General features: G+C 39.7%; 1 protein-coding gene across 10 annotated transcripts in view; it reads left to right on the forward strand.

The window, feature by feature from the left end:
- The window catches only part of hivep1 (HIVEP zinc finger 1), a 46,268-nt gene that overhangs the window by 12,182 nt on the left and 11,800 nt on the right, over window positions 1-22,286 (forward strand). For 5 of the 10 annotated variants that reach the window (XM_058378250.1, XM_058378247.1, XM_058378248.1 and 2 more), the window contains one exon: window positions 18,168-18,221. The exons of the other annotated variants lie outside the window; for them this stretch is intronic. In XM_058378250.1, the coding sequence (XP_058234233.1) occupies window positions 18,168-18,221 (54 nt within the window). The remainder of the gene's footprint in view (window positions 1-18,167; window positions 18,222-22,286) is intronic. 10 annotated transcript variants of the gene reach the window in all.

The following is a 22,286-nucleotide window of genomic DNA, read 5'->3' on the forward strand; positions in this document are numbered from 1 at the left end:
GCTCCATGCTCGGCTGTGTAAACAGGTAGACCCGTGTGCGTGGGAGAGAGTTTAAACACCAGTGTAATGTCTGTGTATGTGCTTATTATTTTGACAGAAGTGCTTGTGTGTTAGAAAACAGCGAGGTTGGACTGAGTGTGTGAGACCGTGCTGTAGTCTGGACATGACTCTGTGCATCATTATGGCAGTTTTTATTCTGATTACTGAGATGTTTGTTTGTCTGCTATGAGGCGTCTGTTCAGATGTCTGCGGATATTCTTGGTAAAGCTAATAGAGTGTTGTTGATCAGCTCAGTGCATCCTTGTGAATCACCTCTGATTGTTCTCAGAGATAAGACTCTTAACACGCCTTGCCTTCCTCTCCCACTACTGTGCCTTTAGTGCTATGCTGCTGATGTTTGACAACGATGCTGCTGATTGGGTTTAAGTGATTGAGTGGTTAGTATATCAGTTGTTTCATCCCTGTTGTATTGTTCTTTAGCTTTTTTACTGCCGTAGCTGCAGCATCACCAGTCAACAACCAATCGGATGAAAAGCGCTGCTAATTTTATAGGATTTACGTTTGACTGAGTTTTATATATGATGCAGAGGTGAATGGTTTGAAAAGTAGGAAAATAAATAATGTAATGAAATACGCATGAATCCTTTGATCGATTCTAAAAAAAAAAAAAAAATCATATATTTGTGACAATCACAAAGTTAACTGCTCACAAAGAGTCCTGGATGAAATTTTGCATTGTATTTCATTAAGATGTCCAGTATTGCATTAACACCTACAGTGTTCAGTTAACTCTTACAGTCCATCTGCACACACTAATCACTGTAACCATTGACTCAACACCGGATCTCACGTGTTGTGGTACAGTGATCTGTTTTTAGACCAGCTACCTGGCAGCATCTGCAAATCCAGGAAGTGTCTTGTTTTGTACGTCTCGCTTCAGTCGCACTCATGAGTTGAGGGAAAAGCCTGCAGCTTGGACATGCAGGTCATGCAGTGCAGGCCTACCACACACACACACACACACACACACACACACACACACACACTCTAGGTGAGTCATGGGGTTGATGGAAAGTAGAGCTCCAGCATGCATGAGCCCACCGCTTACGTCACTGCCACTGAGAACAACCTGGCCTTCAACACACACACACGCGCACGCACGCATGCACACGCACACACGCGCACGCACACGCAAGCATGCACACGCACAATCCCAGTTTAACCTCTTTCTGTGGACTGAAGGGTGTGCTGGTGTGATTTTGGTCATTTTTTACTTTATCTAATCTTAGATGCTCTTCTGTCTGTATGGTGGAGGAGTTCAGGGGAGTGTGGGTCCATACAGATACAGTGGCAGGTTGTAGCTGTCTTATTTTTACAGTGTACTAGAGAAATTTGCTTTTCTTGACCCAGTCAAGTACACACGAGATAGAATGACTCAAGGAGGTTGCTTCATTTCAACAACTTAAGCTATGGCACACATTACAGTGACTAGCACTCGCTTCATACTGAGGGAACCTCAGATATCTTTTTGCCATGCAAGGATGTTTGTGAAAGGGATAAATTGTGTGTGTATGTGTGTGAATTTATTTGAAACAAAGGACAAATTTAGTCCATGAATGAATAATTAAATGTTTAGAGACAAGGAAAGATCAACTGTAAAATTAAAATCTGTATATCAGTGATGTCATGCACATCTGTAAGACCAAAGAATTCACATCTAAACCTAAAGAGCACTGAGGAAGATGCGTAAGGATACCATGATCACTCAAGCATCACAGTTTCATTCCCAGTTAAGGACAAACTGTGGGAGAATGAAGGAGGGAGAGGTCGAGGAAGAGATGACGGATGCAGAGATTAAAAATAACGCACAAACGCAATGGAATTGGAGTGGGTAGAAGGAGAAAGACGAGCGCAAGAGATAGTGAGCGCTAAGGTGCAAGAGAAGCTGAAGATGAAGGTACGGTGTGGGCGAGGTAAAGAAGAAAGAAGGGAGGGATGGAGAGAGAGAGGGAGAGAGAGGGAAAGAGCTGTCGTTATACATGCTCACAGTGGGTGTTGAATTACATAATGCGCCCCCAGTTGGGCTCCAACCGACGCAGGAAAATGCCAAAAAAACCTAGAGCTACAAGCACACGTATATTTCTCGGGTTAGAAACAGAGACATATGTTCAGGCGCGATGCTCGGCCAGGGTAGAGTCCAGTCCCCTGCGGCTTCACACGGAGAGAGCCGAGTCAGTGCCACTGCAACTCCTACAAGTTGAGCTGACTTGATGACGAGCTTTGTTTTTGAACCAGTTTCCTGGACATCGGGGACAAACGAAGTCCAGCTGGTTGCACTGGTTTGTGATTTTCCAGTAAGCACCAACTCTCCCACTCCAGCATAGATGTAATGAAAGACAAAGTAATTATTATTAAAAGTTATACATCCCTGTAAAATGGCAGTTTTTTGATGTAAGAAATGTCAAAATCTGAAGCTTTTTGGAAAAATAGGAAAGCTAAAAAAGTTTCAGTAGCCTGGGTTCATAAGCACAGCTTTTTTTTTTTATTATTGGGGATGTAGCAGAGTTCAGACTGTACCAATCACATTCATTCCGAATGAACCAAATGAAAATTATTATTCTTTTAACCCCAAATGTAGGAGTTTCTTCATATCTCACATGTCCAGCAGAAGCTTATCCACACGGTGAAGCATGGTGGTGGTAGCATCATGCTGTAGGGCTACTGTTCTTCAGCTGGAACTGAGGCTTTTATTAAGTTGGAGGGAATCATGAAGAGCTACAAATACCAGTCTATATCAGTGCACAACTTTCAGGTGTCTGTTAGTAAGACCTTTCATCAGTGACCCAAAGCACACATCCACATCAACACAGGACCGGCTTCACCAGCAGGAATAAACTCAAACTTAAAAGCTGCTTCAGCAAACAAACTTTAGCAGTGTGCATGCTTACTCAGCCAGGTTATGTTATTTTATGTTATGTTATTTTTGTTTTTCCTATTTTCCCCATAAAATCTGTCTGTTTTTCACATAATTTTTATAAGTTTAGACAATTTCTCATTTTCTAATTTTAACAGCAGAGTTGTGTTAACTTTTATATCCATTGAATATCTTTTCAGCACAACATAATTAGGGCTGTTTAGAGCAAGTAGCAGAGTTTCTGTGAATGAGCACTAAATGGCCTTGAACAATGAGCTTGTGGAGGTCTGCTGTGAGGTTTGGTGGAGTTCCTCGCTCTTGTCCCCTTCAGTCCTCTGCTGCAATTCTCTCAGTGGACTGTCACAATGCTGCGACCAAATCTATACACCACTACTGGCCATATTAACATCACTGAAAGCTAGTAAACATCAGTCAGGTGGTGTGCAGTGAGGTGTGTGTGTGTGTGTGTGTGTGTGTGTGTGAGAGGAGAGAGTGTTGCACATGTACATAGTGGCACTCTGCTAGCTGGTAAGTGGTAAAGGTTTTAATTGCCACATGCTCTATTTAGACATGTGCCCACGTGTCAGTAAAACAGACAGGTGGCAAAGGTAAGGACATTCACACCCCCACAGCAGTGTGTTGCAACTGCTCTGGATTTAGTTGGAAAATGGTTTACTTGGAAGATTCCAGCAAAGCAGGAACTGTGTCTTGGCAAGCAGGAACACGAACAGAGCAACTTATATGATACAAGAGTAGATGTGGATGCTGAAGGAAAGGAAAAAGGGAGAAAACATTAAGTTAAAAATTTCTCAGTTCAAGTGTGAAAATTGAAGCAATTCTTAAAGCGTGGCTTTTATTAAATAGCAATGAAACTTTAGTCTGCATCACCAGCATGGTGAAGAACAGTTTACAGAATATCACATTAACACTGGAGGCTTAGAGCTTTACCTCCTCAGTTATCTTAAAGTGTAAAAATACACTTATCCTAAGATGGCATTAAAATACAGTCTAATACAAGCTATTGAGCAGAACTTTTTTTCATACTTTTATATTAAACGATTAATTTGGTTACAAATACAAATCCAGGTGAGATGTGTAGATTTTAGCTTTAATTCAAGATTTAACATAGTAAACTGCTAATATTAACTCTTTAGGAATCCCAGCCATTTATTCCAGATATTATTGGTTAGATTACTGGTTATTCTGAGTATTACTACGCATTACTGAGCATTATTAGACGTGACTGTAGGTTACTGAGCGTTACAGAAGATTACTGTAGGTTACTGTATGTTACGTTTCTCATTAACATTTGTTACAGACTCAGAAATAATGGAAGGAATTGGTTAGGTGAGCGTTACTGTACATTACTGCAGATTAGCTGTTACTGTTAATTACTGAACATTACTCTACATTACCGTACCGCTGTTATCATTAGAAGAATGTTAAGGGTAACAACTTTAACAAACGTAGGTTCTGCAGTTTCTAGAGAATATAAACTCTCTCAAAACCCCCAAAAAGGAACCTGATCTTGTCCAGCATCCTAGTTTTACTGTCTGCATGTCATTCTACTGTACCATCACCGAGGGGTAGATGATGAGGATAAATTATTACTATTACATTACATCAGACTTTTTTTTCCTATTGAATGATTCTATTAAATGAGGCACCAGTCAAATGGCCAAAATACTTTCAGAATGAGATTTGATGTTGCCATCAACAAGATATGAAATAGTAATTATTTGCTGCGTACCTTAAAATGTTTGTTCTTTGTTTGTTTTTGTTAATATAATATACTTCCAGTGTTTCCATCTAAATTTACACACAATATTTTTTTCACAATTGTTGTTTATAATCCCACCTGGTGGATTTATAAAAGAAGTTGCTGTTGGTTGAGACGATTTCACACGATTAGCAGCATGATGAAGGTGAAGGAACTTCCTAAAGTTCTCAGGGACAAAATGGAATAGAAAAAGCTACAGAGCCTCCAAACTGTGTGAACAGGTGAACCTCATAAGATCTCACCCCACACTCTCAGAGCAATGATAAGAGAAGCCAGTAGTCGCTTGAAATGAGCTGCAGGAGGATCTGAAAGCAGCCGTGTGACAGGGAAGAATAAGTAATGAACTGCATCACAATCATCTCAGTCTCTACATCTCTCACTAACAGATGTGTGTCTGAAAGCATGTAGACGAATCAGACCACTTTTGGGGAAAAAAAAGAAAAAAATCCGAACTCTAGCAATAAAACAACTCGACATGTTTGTATGTTTGTGTCACGATGCTCCCATCACCATGCTTCACTGTGAGCATGGCTGTCTGCTTCTCTGCTTACGGTACTGAGACATCACACACTTTTGTAGGGATCATGAGTGAAGATGAGTACCACAAACTTCTCCTTATGGAGAGAGAGCTAATAGTTTGATGTCTAATATATCTGTTTTGTTTAGAATTTCTGAATACTTAGCTGTAGTGGTTATACTCAGACAATTCTAATTCTACTCTGGTTCAAATCATTTTCACAATTTTTCATACTTTCATGTCTTTCTTCCATATAATCATTTATTCCTCATTTATAACTCCTTTATTTTGATGAGTGCCATCTCCGCTTTCAATAGAGTGAATTATCTCTGCTGCATTTTCTAGCTGTACTGTTCATTAAGGAGAACCAGCGCCTTTTGGCAGGAGGAGGTGAATCAAAATTACCTCAGGGTAGTCGCGTAGCTATGGGTGGGCCTGGATGGGCCAGGGCCCGCCCACCAAATCAGTTGCTTGCAACAGAACAGATTGCTTTGACTTTGTCCCTATTATGTTTTTTTGGCACGTCATACGTTACATCTATGAGTCAATTTTAGTACTTTTTTTTGCGTGAGAGCGCCCTCCGGCTATGAGGAAGAGTGAAACGTCTCTACGCTCATGCCGCCCATCTCCCTCCACACCGAGCAAATTTCACAGAGGGTCACCGAGGTTTAGTTTCACATTAAACTAAAATGAAACAGAGCAACTTACTAAAGTTTGTGTCAAAAAGATGTTGTTTGCAGCCTAAACAAAGATAATTCCGATGTTCAGGAGCCATCAAGCTCAGATGCGTGGTGTGGCCGCTTATGCTCGTTATGTTCTTAACACTGCTTACGATGATATACAGGCTTACCCTCTGATTAAATGGTGGTTTGCATTCAAGCAGGTGTAGTTGTGTTGGCTTATTATTGATGAGATTATTGATAAAAGATCCATTTTAGGCTAGGCCCACCCAATTTTTTCCTGGCCCACCCACATTGTGATTCCTGGCTATGCTAGTGCCTCAGGGTGATGTGAATGTGGTGTTTCTGGTCCTTCCATGAATTCCAAATGACATCTGTGTTTGACACAATGGGTGCAGCGAGAGCAAGATACGGACAGATTGTTTCCTCTGTTCACTTCGCTACACCCCTATAGTGAGCTGTCTATCTATCTATATATCTATCTGTCTGTTGTCATGTAGAGTAACTCTTGTAGGGTAAGTCCTGTAGAGTAACTCTTGTAGGGTAACTATTTTAGGATAAGTAACTCTTGTAGAGTAACTCCTGTAGGGTAACTCTTTTAGGGTAAGTCCTGTAGAGTAACTCTTGTAGGGTAACTCTTGTAGGGTAAGTCCTGTAGAGTAACTCTTTTAGGGTAAGTCCTGTAGAGTAACTCTTGTAGGGTAACTCTTATAGGGTAAGTCCTGTAGAGTAACTCTTGTAGGGTAAGTCCTGTAGAGTAACTCTTGTAGGGTAACTCTTGTAGAGTAACTCTTGTAGGGTAACTCTTGTAGGGTAAGTCCTGTAGAGTAACTCTTGTAGGGTAACCCTTTTAGGGTAAGTCCTGTAGAGTAACTCTTGTAGGGTAACTCTTGTAGAGTAACTCTTGTAGGGTAACTCTTGTAGGGTAAGTCCTGTAGAGTAACTCTTGTAGGGTAACCCTTTTAGGGTAAGTCCTGTAGAGTAACTCTTGTAGGGTAACTCTTGTAGGGTAAGTCATGTAGAGTAACTCCTGTAGGGTAAGCCATGTAGAGTAACTCCTGTAGGGTAAGTCCTGTAGAGTAACTCTTGTAGGGTAAGTCCTGTAGAGTAACTCTTGTAGGGTAACCCTTTTAGGGTAAGTCCTGTAGAGTAACTCTTGTAGGGTAACTCTTGTAGGGTAAGTCCTGTAGAGTAACTCTTGTAGGGTAACCCTTTTAGGGTAAGTCCTGTAGAGTAACTCTTGTAGGGTAACTCTTGTAGGGTAAGTCATGTAGAGTAACTCCTGTAGGGTAAGTCATGTAGAGTAACTCCTGTAGGGTAAGTCCTGTAGAGTAACTCTTGTAGGGTAAGTCCTGTAGAGTAACTCTTGTAGGGTAACTCTTATAGGGTAAGTCCTGTAGAGTAACTCTTGTAGGGTAACTATTTTAGGATAAGTAACTCTTGTAGAGTAACTCCTGTAGGGTAACTCTTTTAGGGTAAGTCCTGTAGAGTAACTCTTGTAGGGTAACTCTTGTAGGGTAAGTCCTGTAGAGTAACTCTTTTAGGGTAAGTCCTGTAGAGTAACTCTTGTAGGGTAAGTCCTGTAGAGTAACTCTTGTAGGGTAACTCTTATAGGGTAAGTCCTGTAGAGTAACTCTTGTAGGGTAAGTCCTGTAGAGTAACTCTTGTAGGGTAACTCTTGTAGGGTAAGTCCTGTAGAGTAACTCTTGTAGGGTAAGTCCTGTAGAGTAACTCTTGTAGGGTAAGTCCTGTAGAGTAACTCTTGTAGGGTAACTCTTATAGGGTAAGTCCTGTAGAGTAACTCTTTTAGGGTAAGTCCTGTAGAGTAACTCTTGTAGGGTAACTCTTATAGGGTAAGTCCTGTAGAGTAACTCTTTTAGGGTAAGTCCTGTAGAGTAACTCTTGTAGGGTAACTCTTGTAGGGTAAGTCCTGTAGAGTAACTCTTGTAGGGTAACTCTTGTAGGGTAAGTCCTGTAGAGTAACTCTTGTAGGGTAACCCTTTTAGGGTAAGTCCTGTAGAGTAACTCTTGTAGGGTAAGTCCTGTAGAGTAACTCTTGTAGGGTAAGTCCTGTAGAGTAACTCTTGTAGGGTAACTCTTGTAGGGTAAGTCCTGTAGAGTAACTCTTGTAGGGTAACCCTTTTAGGGTAAGTCCTGTAGAGTAACTCTTGTAGGGTAACTCTTGTAGGGTAAGTCATGTAGAGTAACTCTTGTAGGGTAAGTCCTGTAGAGTAACTCTTGTAGGGTAAGTCCTGTAGAGTAACTCTTGTAGGGTAAGTCCTGTAGAGTAACTCTTGTAGGGTAAGTCCTGTAGAGTAACTCTTGTAGGGTAAGTCCTGTAGAGTAACTCTTGTAGGGTAAGTCCTGTAGAGTAACTCTTGTAGGGTAAGTCATGTAGAGTAACTCCTGTAGGGTAACTCTTATAGGGTAAGTCCTGTAGAGTAACTTCTGTAGGGTAAGTCCTGTAGACTAACTCTTGTAGGGTAAGTCCTGTAGACTAACTCTTGTAGGGTAAGTCCTGTAGACTAACTCTTGTAGGGTAAGTCCTGTAGACTAACTCTTGTAGGGTAAGTCCTGTAGACTAACTCTTGTAGGGTAAGTCCTGTAGACTAACTCTTGTAGGGTAAGTCCTGTAGACTAACTCTTGTAGGGTAAGTCCTGTAGACTAACTCTTGTAGGGTAAGTCCTGTAGACTAACTCTTGTAGGGTAAGTCCTGTAGACTAACTCTTGTAGGGTAAGTCCTGTAGACTAACTCTTGTAGGGTAAGTCCTGTAGACTAACTCTTGTAGGGTAAGTCCTGTAGACTAACTCTTGTAGGGTAAGTCCTGTAGACTAACTCTTGTAGGGTAAGTCCTGTAGACTAACTCTTGTAGGGTAAGTCCTGTAGACTAACTCTTGTAGGGTAAGTCCTGTAGACTAACTCTTGTAGGGTAAGTCCTGTAGACTAACTCTTGTAGGGTAAGTCCTGTAGACTAACTCTTGTAGGGTAAGTCCTGTAGACTAACTCTTGTAGGGTAAGTCCTGTAGACTAACTCTTGTAGGGTAAGTCCTGTAGACTAACTCTTGTAGGGTAAGTCCTGTAGACTAACTCTTGTAGGGTAAGTCCTGTAGACTAACTCTTGTAGGGTAAGTCCTGTAGACTAACTCTTGTAGGGTAAGTCCTGTAGACTAACTCTTGTAGGGTAAGTCCTGTAGACTAACTCTTGTAGGGTAAGTCCTGTAGACTAACTCTTGTAGGGTAAGTCCTGTAGACTAACTCTTGTAGGGTAAGTCCTGTAGACTAACTCTTGTAGGGTAAGTCCTGTAGACTAACTCTTGTAGGGTAAGTCCTGTAGACTAACTCTTGTAGGGTAAGTCCTGTAGACTAACTCTTGTAGGGTAAGTCCTGTAGACTAACTCTTGTAGGGTAAGTCCTGTAGACTAACTCTTGTAGGGTAAGTCCTGTAGACTAACTCTTGTAGGGTAAGTCCTGTAGACTAACTCTTGTAGGGTAAGTCCAGTCCTGTAGACTAACTCTTGTAGGGTAAGTCCTGTCCTGTAGACTAACTCTTGTAGGGTAAGTCCTGTCCTGTAGACTAACTCTTGTAGGGTAAGTCCTGTCCTGTAGACTAACTCTTGTAGGGTAAGTCCTGTCCTGTAGACTAACTCTTGTAGGGTAAGTCCTGTCCTGTAGACTAACTCTTTTAGGGTAAGTCCTGTCCTGTAGACTAACTCTTTTAGGGTAAGTCATGTAGGGTAACTCTTGTTGGGTAAGTCATGTAGGGTAATGCTTCTAAGGTGCACCATGTTGGGTAATTTTTAGATTTCTTGAATTTGGCTGAGCAGTTGTTGGGTGGCTCGCCAATGTACTAGAAGGCTCCCAAGCTCCTTTGACCATTTGTTGATTTGTTCTGGTGTAGCTGGTTGATGTATTCTGCAAGGGACATATTTCTTGACCAATTATTTTTTTTACAATGCAAGTTCATCTCTCGCCATTCTCCTCATACTCCTCCTTGTTGTCCATCTTCAGTTCTTCTGTTTTTTTACAATAACCGGAGCGAGTCTAGCCTTTAAATTGTCCTTTGTGACATGAGCATATTTACTGCTGGATGATTGTTGCTCACTGTCATCATGGCTTCCTGTTGGATAATTGTTCATTTCTCCCATCAGGTAATGGTGTTGATCATGTATTTCTCTGAGCTCCTTGAGTGGATAGAGGGACTCTTGTTTATTCTTGCTGCTAGGTGTTATGGGCAGACTATGTGTTTCAAAAGAGTTGTTTGATCCCCGTTGTTTAGAAAGCAAGCTCATCAACCTGTTGTTCTCATCCAGCAGTCTCTCTTTAACCTTTGCCTTTTCTGCCTTAATCTCATGTTGTAGTTTGTCCGTCTCACACTTGAGCAGGTGTTGCCAAATTTGTTTGCCCAGAATCACTGACCATCCATCTCTCCTAAGGTTTGCCCTTAAATGCTGTGTCTTCCCATAAGCCTTTTTGACATCAGACAAATCCAATGTAACATTTTCTGACTGCTTAATGTGTTCTTCTGGCAGATGTCATAATAGCATTTTCTTATTCCCAGCCTTTTGTCCAAGTATTCAATCAGGTTGTCCATCATTTGGTCAATTGTTATATTAGGAGGCTCAGTTCCATGCCTCTCTGTTGTTGGTTCAGTGCAGGAGTATCATCTTTGATATGTGAAGACTCAGCCATGTCAGTACAGCAGATGTGCCCTCAAGTTAAAGAAGAGGAACAAAATAGTTGATAGTGCCTTTTTAAATGCAAAAACACAACTATGAAACTTGATCAGTTGAGATCCACAACCTAACTTCAAACTGATTTTTGATGTGCTCTTAATTGCCAACAACACACATTTGTCTTGGTAATAAATTTGTTACAGAAAAGAAAGCAAAAGAACTATTTATTATTTCTGCAGCTTCTACAGTCTCTGGATGTATGAAATTGTTTAACAATTCCTACAGATAATTAGAGAAATGACCAAGCCTCTGCTTCTACATTCTCAAGATGAACAGACCAAATTGTTCCTTTAACAATTCCTACAGACACAAAGAGAAAGGACAAAGCCTTTGCTTCTGTTCACTTCTTCTTGTTCCAGTGGTTTTGGTGAGTTCTCCTCTTATCTGTCTCTCCTGGCTGGCTTGCCAGATTTCCTTGAAGCCGGACCAGGTTCAGGGGAAAAGAGTTTATTGAAGATACTTGTGTAGCATAGCCATCTTCTAGCTCTTAACCCAAAGGTACTGTCTGTGTGATCAGACTTATACTTGGTAACAAAAAGTCTTCAAATAATAGACAGATACCATTCGGACCTCCTACTGGAGAAATTACAAAAGACAGGATGTAAGGGTCACCAGTTGATTGCTTGAGCCAATTGGTTCACACCTTTACATATACATATGCTAATTACAGGTGGGGCACAGGCATAATGTAATGTCAGATGTTGATTATACATGCAAGAACTAGATACAAAATCCTTCAGTAACTCTTGTAGAGTAATTCTTTAGGGTAAGTCCCCTGTAGATCCTAGAGTTACAGTTGTGTTTATCAGGCAGCTCTATGTATAAATCTCTCCCTTCTTCTCAAAAGTCATGACCTTAAATTTGTGTAAAAAAAAAATTTTTAAACATGTAAATTTTTCAAATGTGCTCGAACTCTAAGATGCTCCGTTAGAGATTTAACGTTGCTAATATGCTAAGAAGTGTGTTAGCACTTTTCTCTAGTAGACTCCCAAACTACATGTCGTGAGAGAAACTCAAATCTTTCATTCTCTGTCAGTTATTTTACAAATGATCATTAGAATATCAGGCGGATTTTCAGGTCTGCTAAAAGTTTAATGTTATGGAGGGAAGCCAGGAAAGCCATATTTAAGGATAACTCTTGTAGGGTAAGTCTTGTAGGATGTAGGGGTTTATTTTAGTCTTTATTCACCATGACAAACTGCTGTAGTGTAGTTTAACATAGCATTAGTATCAAAAACTAGCATTTTATACAAATCACACACTTGTGCACTATTCTGCAGGTCCACAGTACTGTTGTGTGAACCAGCCTTCTGGATTTTCTAATAAATACGCAGCTCATATTTATCTCGTCGCTGTGCGTGAAAATGTTTGAGTTTGACTTGGAGACCGTTTGACCTGATGGACAGGGATGGTCTGGCTCTGACGTGTAGGGCTGAAATGATTCCTCGAGTAATTTGAGTAATTCGAATACAAAAAATCAAATTAGTTGCCTTGAAGCTTCGTTTAGTCCATTTACTGTAACTACACACAGAGAAGATTCAGGCCAAAGAAAACGGCAGAAAGTTTTCACAACACTACAAGTTCCATACTTCAATATCTCAACCGCGGTGAAGTTAGTTTGATATTCAGACATTAGACAGACATTCGGAAGCGGTATTTTGGGGACCATCGACAAATAAAAATCAGTGAAGACCTATTTTGGGATATCAAGAGGTGTACCTTGTGGGGGTTTCCAATTAGATTATTTTGGTACTAGTTTAGGGTCACAGGGTCACATGACCTAGAAGGTATTAAAGGAATAGTGATTTTTTTACATTAAAAAATAAATAAATAATTACAAATTTATTCACATGATGCATCTATTAATTAAATTATTATAAATAAATAAACAAAAGCAGCATGCAATAATTCATGGCATATGTATATTTAAGAAATTAGAATAACCGGGGCACGTAGCCAGGTAAGTAATTTATTCTCCAAATAACTCTAATTTCATGTTACAGAAAAATGTGTTAAGAAATTTTGTGTATGGACTCTTCTTGTTCCTCTTACAGGAAGACAGTAAAGGCTTATGTCATGCTTGAGCTGTAGTTAGACTGAAACGTGAAAGTTAAGTTGCACAACATAAATGCAATGTTTAGGTATTATTATTATTATTATTATTATTATTATTATTATTATTATTATTATTACTACTACCATTGTTTTGTTTTAGGTTGTATAATTGTATTTGCATTTTGAATGTCAATTAAATGCACTAAATGGGTTTAGATTTTATTTTCATTTTTCTAAAAAGGAAACAACTTAGTTGTTCATTTTAAGAGACCTGTCTTATTTTCTCTTGCATATTTAGTATTCCTCTTTAATAAAGAAAAAGTACTTCTTATCCGATTACTCAATTAATCGATGGAATAATCTGTAGAATACTCGATTACTAAAATAATCGATAGCTGCAGCCCTACTGACGTGCTGTCTAGTGAATGTCATTTTTTAAATTTTCCAGATGTACATAAGATATGCAGCGAGTGTGTAAACAATGACACTCTCGTTACGACTGCTTCTGTATGTGCCAAGTATAAAGCAGACCCTCTGCTTCACGTCAAGTCATATCACGCCAACTCGCCTGGATTACTTTACTATAACATAATACTTTCCTCTAGACTGCTAAATCAGTGAAAAGAGTAATCTGTTTTTTAGTTACTTATATTACACACACACACACACACACACACACACACACACACACACACACATACATATATATATATATATATATATCAGAGTGAATCACCAATCAGAGAATGAGAGGAAAAAATAAGCCTTAGGCTGGTGTGTATGTGTGTGTGTGTGTGTGTCTGGGGTTGCCTACTGTAAAGTGCCACAGCATAGATGAGCATGTGTGATGCAAGAGGAAGTGACAAGGACCATTGGGCAGCTGATGCCATTCATTGACCACACACACACGCGCACACACTGTTGTGTTACATTCTAGTTGTCCTTTTACTCAAAATGGGGAAAGGTAGTGTCACCTCTTTTTCTACTGGAGACACACTGTATGTGAGGTGAGTGAGGCCTGCAGCTCCTTCAAGGGTCGTCTGGGTTATATTGTGACCTACTGGATGAGATGTTGATGTCCTTTTGGAGGACTTCGAAATGTATGAAGGAATCTTCACTATTCTTCATTCACTCGGTCAGTCCATGAAACACGTGTGATAACCAGTTTGATGTAGTAAATGAGTCAGGAGCAGTTTGGTGGAAAACAGGACCGTGTGGGTTCAGAAGCTCTTCTGTGTAATTTCTCAGCCACATGTTGTTAAGGGCAAATTAATTATTTACTACAACAAGTGTTAGTCGCTCCAGTAGAGCAGGCGCCTGATGAATATTTAAACAGAGTTGTCTCATTCAAATAACTTTCTCTGGAACTTGGAGTGTTCTGCTTTTGGAGCTTCCCCTGGCCTCCACCTGTGGACGGCTAAGTCAGTCTCTCACCAATGTACCCACACAATCTCAACAACAAGCAGCAAAGCTGACGACTGCATCCTGCTTCATACTGTGTGTGTTTGTGTGTGAGAGAGAGAGAGAGAGAGAGAGAGAGAGAGAGAAAAAAAAATTTAAATAACTGCATTGCAAGCAGTATGGAAGTATGGAAAAGCAGCGATTTCCACAATTTCAGACTGATTTTATCATCAGGTCAGTTTATGAGCTGATTACTGAGCCAAGATCAAGTGACCAGGTCACTGACTATCTTTGATTCTATTAAAAGTTGCGTTTTTTTCCCCACTGCACACAAGCTGTCCTGAATCAGAGGCTCTGGATGCTCTTGTTCCTCAGAGTGAAGAGGTGGAGTAGGCTACGGTATTTACAGTGATGGTGTAATTGTATTAGCTGCAGTTCTATCCTCATAGTGTGAACCTATTTTACCAAGTTACCAAATTTAAATTTTTTTTTTCAAAACCAGTGTGGATTTTCAGAATGGCAGTACATACTGTCATGAGTGTCATACATTTTACAGAAAGACCATGATAGTCTCTAAAACCCACCTGCAAAACCCTCTCTTTCTGGTACGTTTTCTGTGAAGGCAATCCTGTCTTCATTACCATACATTATTAAGCATTGCCTTGGGCATTAAATAAGGGTCTTGCATTCTGTACACATAAGAAAAGGGCATTCCAGTCTCTTCACGCAGTTTCACAATCCTCAGCAGACCTGCAGCTAGAGCTGGATTCATTCAACTGCTCTGTTTTTTTGCCAGAGCAGTGAAAATCCCCATCATTCTTAAGAACACTGCAGTGTTTAGACCTGTTCCTGCTTCAGTTCTCTCTCACACACTCACTAATGCTCCATACTCCTGATACTTAGAATTGTTCTCTGGTTCTCGGGCAGAGCTTGTGAGAGTTTGCATGTGCATCCAGCAGTAATGAGGGAGGAGGTGTTTGTTGACTGGACTTCTGGGAAAGCTGGCTCCCCTAAAGGGTTCACTGAGTCTTGGGGCCAGTATCCGAGTTTTGCTCAACTTGCTCATGAAGGTCAAAGCTGGGGAACTGCAGCTGCACTGGAAGCTCTGCTATTTACACTTATGCCATTCTTTCCATTCCACACAGAAGCTGGGTGTGTTCCACTTTTCCCATTTATCTTATTTTGATTGTTCAGTATACAAAATGTGTTTTTGGTATACTTTGTAGAAGTGTCCAAAAGGTAGGGAGTGATTTATACTGGAAACTGAAACGAATGAATGAAGCTAAACTCTTTTACAAAACACTGCGTAACGAACAGGAGGAAAACTCCAGCCATCATCTCCTCATAAATATTCTCCTTATAAATAGATTTTATTTTAAGTAATTCTGTGGTATTGGATTGGATCTTTAAAAGCAAAATGGTGGCTGTATGAAGTGAAGCTCTGCTCCCATGCTGCACCCACACCACTTTCACTTGGACTCATTAAAAAGCCAAACATGGTGCACATCAAATATCTGTTAGCCAGGAGCTCATTAGCTCATACGTAGCGCTGGCAGGTAACGATGTGAATGGAGATGAGTGTGGAGAGCGGCTCTGAACGTTGCTGTGGTGAACAGGTGAATTTGCAATTCTTGTATTAGTTTATCCAGTGATGCATTGATGAATACACGCTTCTCAATATTAATAATCCATTAAGTAAAGATCTTGCTATATTGGAGAAGATGAATCAAGGACTGGGATATTGTCACACTATAACATTGCTGCTGCAGAGCATTTTTAGGGAGATATATGTGTCTGTATAAAATCTTTATTCTCTGTTATAATTCATTAGTTAGTCAGTTGAAGTGGATCCAGAGCTTATCCCAGGAATACTGGGAGTCATCCAGACATACACCATGGATCCCTCACAGGGTACAGTACACACATTCTCATTCTCATTTAGTACCGGGACAGTTTATCTCAGCTAGTCCAACCATCAGCATGTGTTTGGGTGGTGGGAGAAGACTGTAGGCATGTAGAGAACATTTCAACCTCCACACAGACTCAGCTGAGCTTGGGATCCATGAGTTCCCTTTAGGAAGCCCATTATGTAATGCTAAAACTAGACAATAATTTGTAATAAAATGATTAAAATGCACACAGATTACACTACACTGTTAACCTTTCATCTGATCTTTACTGTAAATAGTTATGATGCAGCAGTAATATAGTCTGTTATGTTTCACTTCTTCTTTCATTCTTATTTTACTTTTAGTAGCTTCCTGCACAGTCGCCTGACCATATCATTGCCCCTGTATCTGAAGCATCATTGCAGTATTTGGAGCTCATGCAAACAGTGTCATTACAGTAAATCACACATCTATTGCCAGTTTTTACAACAGCTGCATTTGCGTTTCAGGTTGTGCTGTGTAGGCATGACTAAATGATGACTGTCTTTGCTGGAAATGATGCTGGAATGCTTTACCACTCATAACAACGTATCAACAACATCATATCAAAACATACTCCTTCTGTTAAAAAATAAAAACATAGCTGACTTTCTTCCTGCTCTGGTGGTGGCAGTGCTCCATCCGTCACTGCAGTGACATATGGCGTATAAGAGAAAGGCCTCAGATAAGCGCTGTATGTCTCATTAGCTCCACACCACACTGGGAGAGGTGAGATCATTATCATGGAAGGAATCTACTTTAACACCTCAATTCTGGATTCTGTCTCCTCAGGATTTCAGTAGCGTTCCTCCTGTGCTTTAAGGAGATAGATGATTGAAGACTTTATTATTCTGTGAATGATTTTGGTTTGTTCTTTTGAAAGGAGGCGTCTGAACACAGTGGCTTGTCGACTCTGTACACTGTGGGTCCTGCTTATTGTGTATTTTGTTTAATCAGATCTGCCATGGTGGTTAAAAGTGGGGGTGTTGGGGCATGTTGGGCTTATGTCATGTAAAAAGTGTTTGTGGAACAGGGGGTTGTGGTTGAGCAAGAGAAACACAAGGGTGTGACTGCAAAATACTCACGGTGACATAATCCTCTGAGCTGAGCCACGGCCTGCCCTCTTCTCGGCATCGGATAACCTACGACACCACACAACATCCTAACCGGGTGTATAACTGTGTACAAGACCTCATATTGATAAAACACCTCCACAGTGGACATGTCTGAGGAATCAACTTTTTCTTGAAAACTGGAAGGAAAGATTCTTTCCGGTGCTGGTACATTCAGTTTCCTTTTGGCTGTATAATGTGTCTTTGTTCCTTTTTTCAAACACTTTTCACATATTGTGTGTTAGGCAGCAGGGGAGATGACATCAAGTCATAATATATTATTTTAGCTCCCCCCCTTCCGCTCCTCTCAGGGGCTGCTGATTAGGGCAGCTTCTTGTTTTCTGTCAAAGTTTTTCTTCAGTGACTATTAAATTATTATTGTGAAGTTTATATTCAGCATGTTAAAGAATTTAAATATATGCCTGTTCAGTGGATGCTGCTGAAAAATTTCAACTGAAATTGAATTAAACTATCTCTTTCGAATTTTGACCCTAAAAGCTAAAACGCTGTATGGAGAGTATGAAAATTTTATAAAAGTTTTATAAAATTATATGGAAATGTGCTGTTATAATTCTAACAGTTTACTGTGGATTCAATTAAAACTGCATCATCCAGCTGTGATTTCATGATTGCTGTGGTTCCTGGCTGCACATCTCCTTACACCTGAAACGCCGGAAATGCTCCTGTTCCTGTCGGCTCTGGACAAGTAGTATTTTGTGATAGGAAATCTCAATCAGGGAAAAATCAATATCGCACAAGTCTCATGAAGGTGGTTCATTCCTTAGCTGGTTCTCTGACTGAGAAATGGGGATCTGTTCGATTTCTTCTTTAAAACCAGATGGTTAAACATTCGGATTGTAGCAATACTTTATTCACGTTATTCCTTCCTGTCCAGGAGCATTGTCACTAATTCCACATTCAGCTTCGTTCCCTTCAACATCAACACGCTGGTCGAGAACAAAAGTCCACAAAACGTGCTTTGCTATAAAGGATTAGTTTCAAATGTTCTAAAATATATATATATTTTTTCCATTTTGTGTTGCAGACAAGATTGAGGAGGCACAGAAGGAGCTGAAAGAGCCCAGAGGTGCTCAAAAAGGTAATGCTCTCCTTCGTCCAGCAACATACTGCACTGCACTGTGTGTTTATATAGGAAGTGTTCTTATAGTAGGTGTGTCTCTTAGGTACTGTACGTGTGTTTGCAGGTTGTAAGTCAAGCATGGGCAAGCCCTAATTCAATCCCAAAATAGCAGTTAATTATTTATTCTTAATGTCAATTAAACAACAAAACTAAAAGCTTCCTGAACAGTCTGCTGTTGCTATCTTATAGCAGGTTTTCAGGTAGACAAAGCCTCCAGACGTTTTCTCCCTATGCTTCTTCCTCCCACTCTTACTGAACCCCACTCTTGCCCGCCTAACCCTGCTTATAGCCAAATAAACTAGGGGCTGAGGAAAGTGTCATCACTATGCTGGCTATAATACAATGCCTCATGGTGTGTGTGTGTGTGAGTTTGTTGGCTGGAAAGGGCTGTGATTAGAACTTCTGGAGACCTCAAGTCTTCCAGCTGTGCTACTACATTTGGCCTCTGTGTTTTTAGACCTGGAGCTCTCTCACTGACCAAAGATCTGGTAACATCTATTTGTTTATTTATTTATTTATTTTAAATAGAGCTAGCTGTAAGCTGTCATTTTTAAGGGAAGACAAATGTCCTAAGATTTATTTCTGTCCAGATTTGCATTAATTTCTCGCAAAAATCCTGTATTGATGATGGGACAGTCGAACCGCGGCGTAAAGTCTTCTGCAGCACATCCTAAAGCTTCTAAATGGGGTTAAGGTCTGGACTCTGGGTTTCTAATCCAAGTGTGAAGATAATATTTGTCCCTGGCTGTCTTGTCCTCCCTGTACCACTCTTTCACAGTTTGACCCCCGATGAATTCTGGCATTGTCGTCTTGGAATATGGCCGTACCTCCAGGGAAGAAAAATCCATTGATGGAAAATCCTGGTCATTCTGTATATTCAGGTCTTCAGCTGACCTCATTTTTGGGCACATAACATTGCTGAACCTAAACATGAGCAACTGAAAAAACCCCAGATCATCACACTACCCCATAGGCTTGTATTGTAAGCACTTGGCATGATGGGTGCATCACTGCCTCTCTTCTTACCCTTGGACTCAAACCATGTGATCTGTTCCTTTGCTCTAGAGTACAGACTTTATGCTCCCACAAACTGAAGCCTTTTTTTTTCAGAAGAACCTCACTGATTAATGGTTTTCTTAAGACTACACGACAGTTTAGTCTCAATCCATTGAGTTCTCTTCACATTGTGCCTGTGGAAATGTACTTACTTTCCCTATTAAACATAGCTGTGAGTTCTACATGTGTGTTTATTTTTGATTTCACCAAACATTTAAGTGACCTCTGATCACCATCATTTAAGATTTTTTCTTCCTGGAACATGATGGTTCTCCAAGATCCTTCAAGGGTTTAATAATGCATTGTTTCAGTAGTTTCAGCAATCACCTTACTTGTTTTCTTTGCTTGAGGCAGGCCAATAATTTGACCCTTCTGAAACAGAGTAACATTTTTTCCACAACCACAGGATATGTCTTCCCACATGGTTGTGTAAGAAATGAGAAACTACACTGCATCAGTTATGGTCAAATAACTTACTGCCAGCTGAAACATATTAATCACTGCAGTAAAGACGTGCTAACAGAAACTATTGGCATGTTTAAGATCTATGTTCTCATGTATACAATGTTCCAGGCTGTTTTGATGTTATTAATGTTCAGGTGGTGTGAAGTGAGGCAGTGGCTCTTGAAGTTCGACTTGTCATGTAGGTGGCGTGCTTAACGAGCCTGCCGTTATTATTAGCCACATTAAGTAAGAGTAGTGTAATGGAATGTGTAACGGGTCAGAGCAGACTTTTCACCTAACTTTACTCCTGTTCTTACCTCAGCTGTGTTAGAATGGTACTGTGTCCAGTTTTTTGTTTGTTTGTTTATTTCTGATTTCAGGGTTACTTTGTCTTATAAAGCAAGATGACCTATGTAGTCATCAAATATTTCTGATATTTCTTGATATTAGATTGAAATTGACTTTTATCTTCAGTCTAAACACTGAACATGGTAAGGTTCTATATTTATAGATTTCTTAGCAGCATATTATTATAACCATGGAAGTACACTGGTTATATTGAATTAAATAGTTATGTTTTTGAGATATTATGCAAGAAATGATGTAATGCTTTTCACTGTAGAATATTCTTCTTCATAATTGTGCAGAAATTATATTTTTCTGCATGTTTTCCTTCCATATTAACTGTGTTCAGCTTTGGTCCAGACACTGGGTCTCTTTTTTTATCAAGTTGTGTGTGTTTTGTTTTATTTTTTGTTTTTTTATAAAATTTTGAATCACATCTCAAAAATATTTTGACTGTATATTTTTAATATAAAATATATTTTTTATTTAAAAGTGTATCAACACCTGGAAAGTCTGGAACCTGGACCTGAATTACAGAAATTAGATGTGAATTAGATAAGTTGAGAAGAAAATTGTTGAAATGTTTGACCATATCGAAACTGAAAAAAAAAAAGATCTATGCACAACCCAGGCGATCACATCACTCAGACAAACAGCCGCTTTAAATCTGCTTTTAGTGTCGCTGAGCACGTGCTAGAAGTGCTGTCTGAACAATTTGCGAATAAATCCCTTCAAATCCCACGTTATCAATTAGGCCTATTGATTTATGCTTCAGGTACAGCATAGGGATTTGATCAAACAGGGCATTGACTTGGCCATGTAATTTCACAGACACCTTTCATTGGACTTTCTGTTATATTCTGTTTCTAACAGAATATAATACATTTTAAAAGAAAATAAAGCTGGAGAAGAATATTCTTTTCTCATATAGATTCACAATTTTTAAGACAGAATGTGCAAGACAAACAGGATTGAGGTGTAAAACTAAGTGAGACGGGCTGGGCTGCTGGTGGGAGAGATGGAGAAGGAGAGACAGAGAGTGGGTTTTCAGCATAATGATGCGTGGGCCTCAGTAGCTCAGAGATGTAGCAGCAGACCTTTGCTAAATTGGAAAAAGCACGTTGCAATATTTATCATCACATTCTTCACAAGTCTTTTGCAAGTGTTTTTTTTTTTTCTAAAAAAAAAAAAAAAACATTAGTGTGCAAATGTATTTGGTTAACTACATGTTTTATATAGATTTTGTTTTACATTGTTTTGCCTGTTCTATGCCTACTTCATTAGTGTGTCATTAGAAAAGAAACAAATTAAAAAATGAAAAGTAGATCTTCATCTTTTTGGGATATATATACATATACAGCTCTGGAAAAAAATAAGAGACCACTGCAAAATAATCAGTTTCTTCTGTTTTTTCTTACAGGTGCATGTATTGGTGAGATGATCAGTTTACAATTAGACAATTAGAAAATGTTATCATTTGTGTGTAATAAGATAGGTTAACAACTGGGTTGTTATATGTGCAGATTTTACTAATGATTTCACTAACTCTAGGGGATGTGGTAGCTTAGGGATTAAGGAGCTGGACTAATGATCAGAAGGTTGTCAGTTTGAATCCCAGGTCCACAAAAGCTGCCACTGCTGAGCAAGGCCCTTAATCCTCAATAGCTCAGTTGTATAAAATGAGAGAAAATGTAACTTGCTCTGGATAGGGGTGTCTGCCAAATGCCGTAAATGTCTTTTTTTTTTTAACTTTTCATTATAAGACAACATGCATTATATGGCTAAAAGTATGTGCCCCTTGACCATCACACCTGTACATCCTTGTTGAACTTCTCATTCCTGATTTATTCTCTCTGCTGGTATAATCATCTCCAATCTTCTGTGAAGTTTTTTCAATAAATGTTGGATTGTGTCTGTGGGGATTAGTCATCATTTAGCTACAAGAGCATTAGAGAGATCGGACATTGATGTTGGGATGTCTGGAGACTCCAGTTCCAGTTCATCCCAAAGGTGTTCTTTGGGGTTGTGTCAGAGTCAGGGCTCTGTGCAGGACACTCCAGTTCTTCCACTCCAACCTTCACCTCCACACCATGTATTCATGGAGCTGCTTTGTGTACAGGGACATTTTTATGTTGGAACAGGGTTTGAGTCTCTTAGAGGAATGCAGAGGAATACAGA

This window comes from Hemibagrus wyckioides, linkage group LG24 (assembly GCF_019097595.1).
Source record: "Hemibagrus wyckioides isolate EC202008001 linkage group LG24, SWU_Hwy_1.0, whole genome shotgun sequence".
Taxonomy (NCBI): domain Eukaryota; kingdom Metazoa; phylum Chordata; class Actinopteri; order Siluriformes; family Bagridae; genus Hemibagrus; species Hemibagrus wyckioides.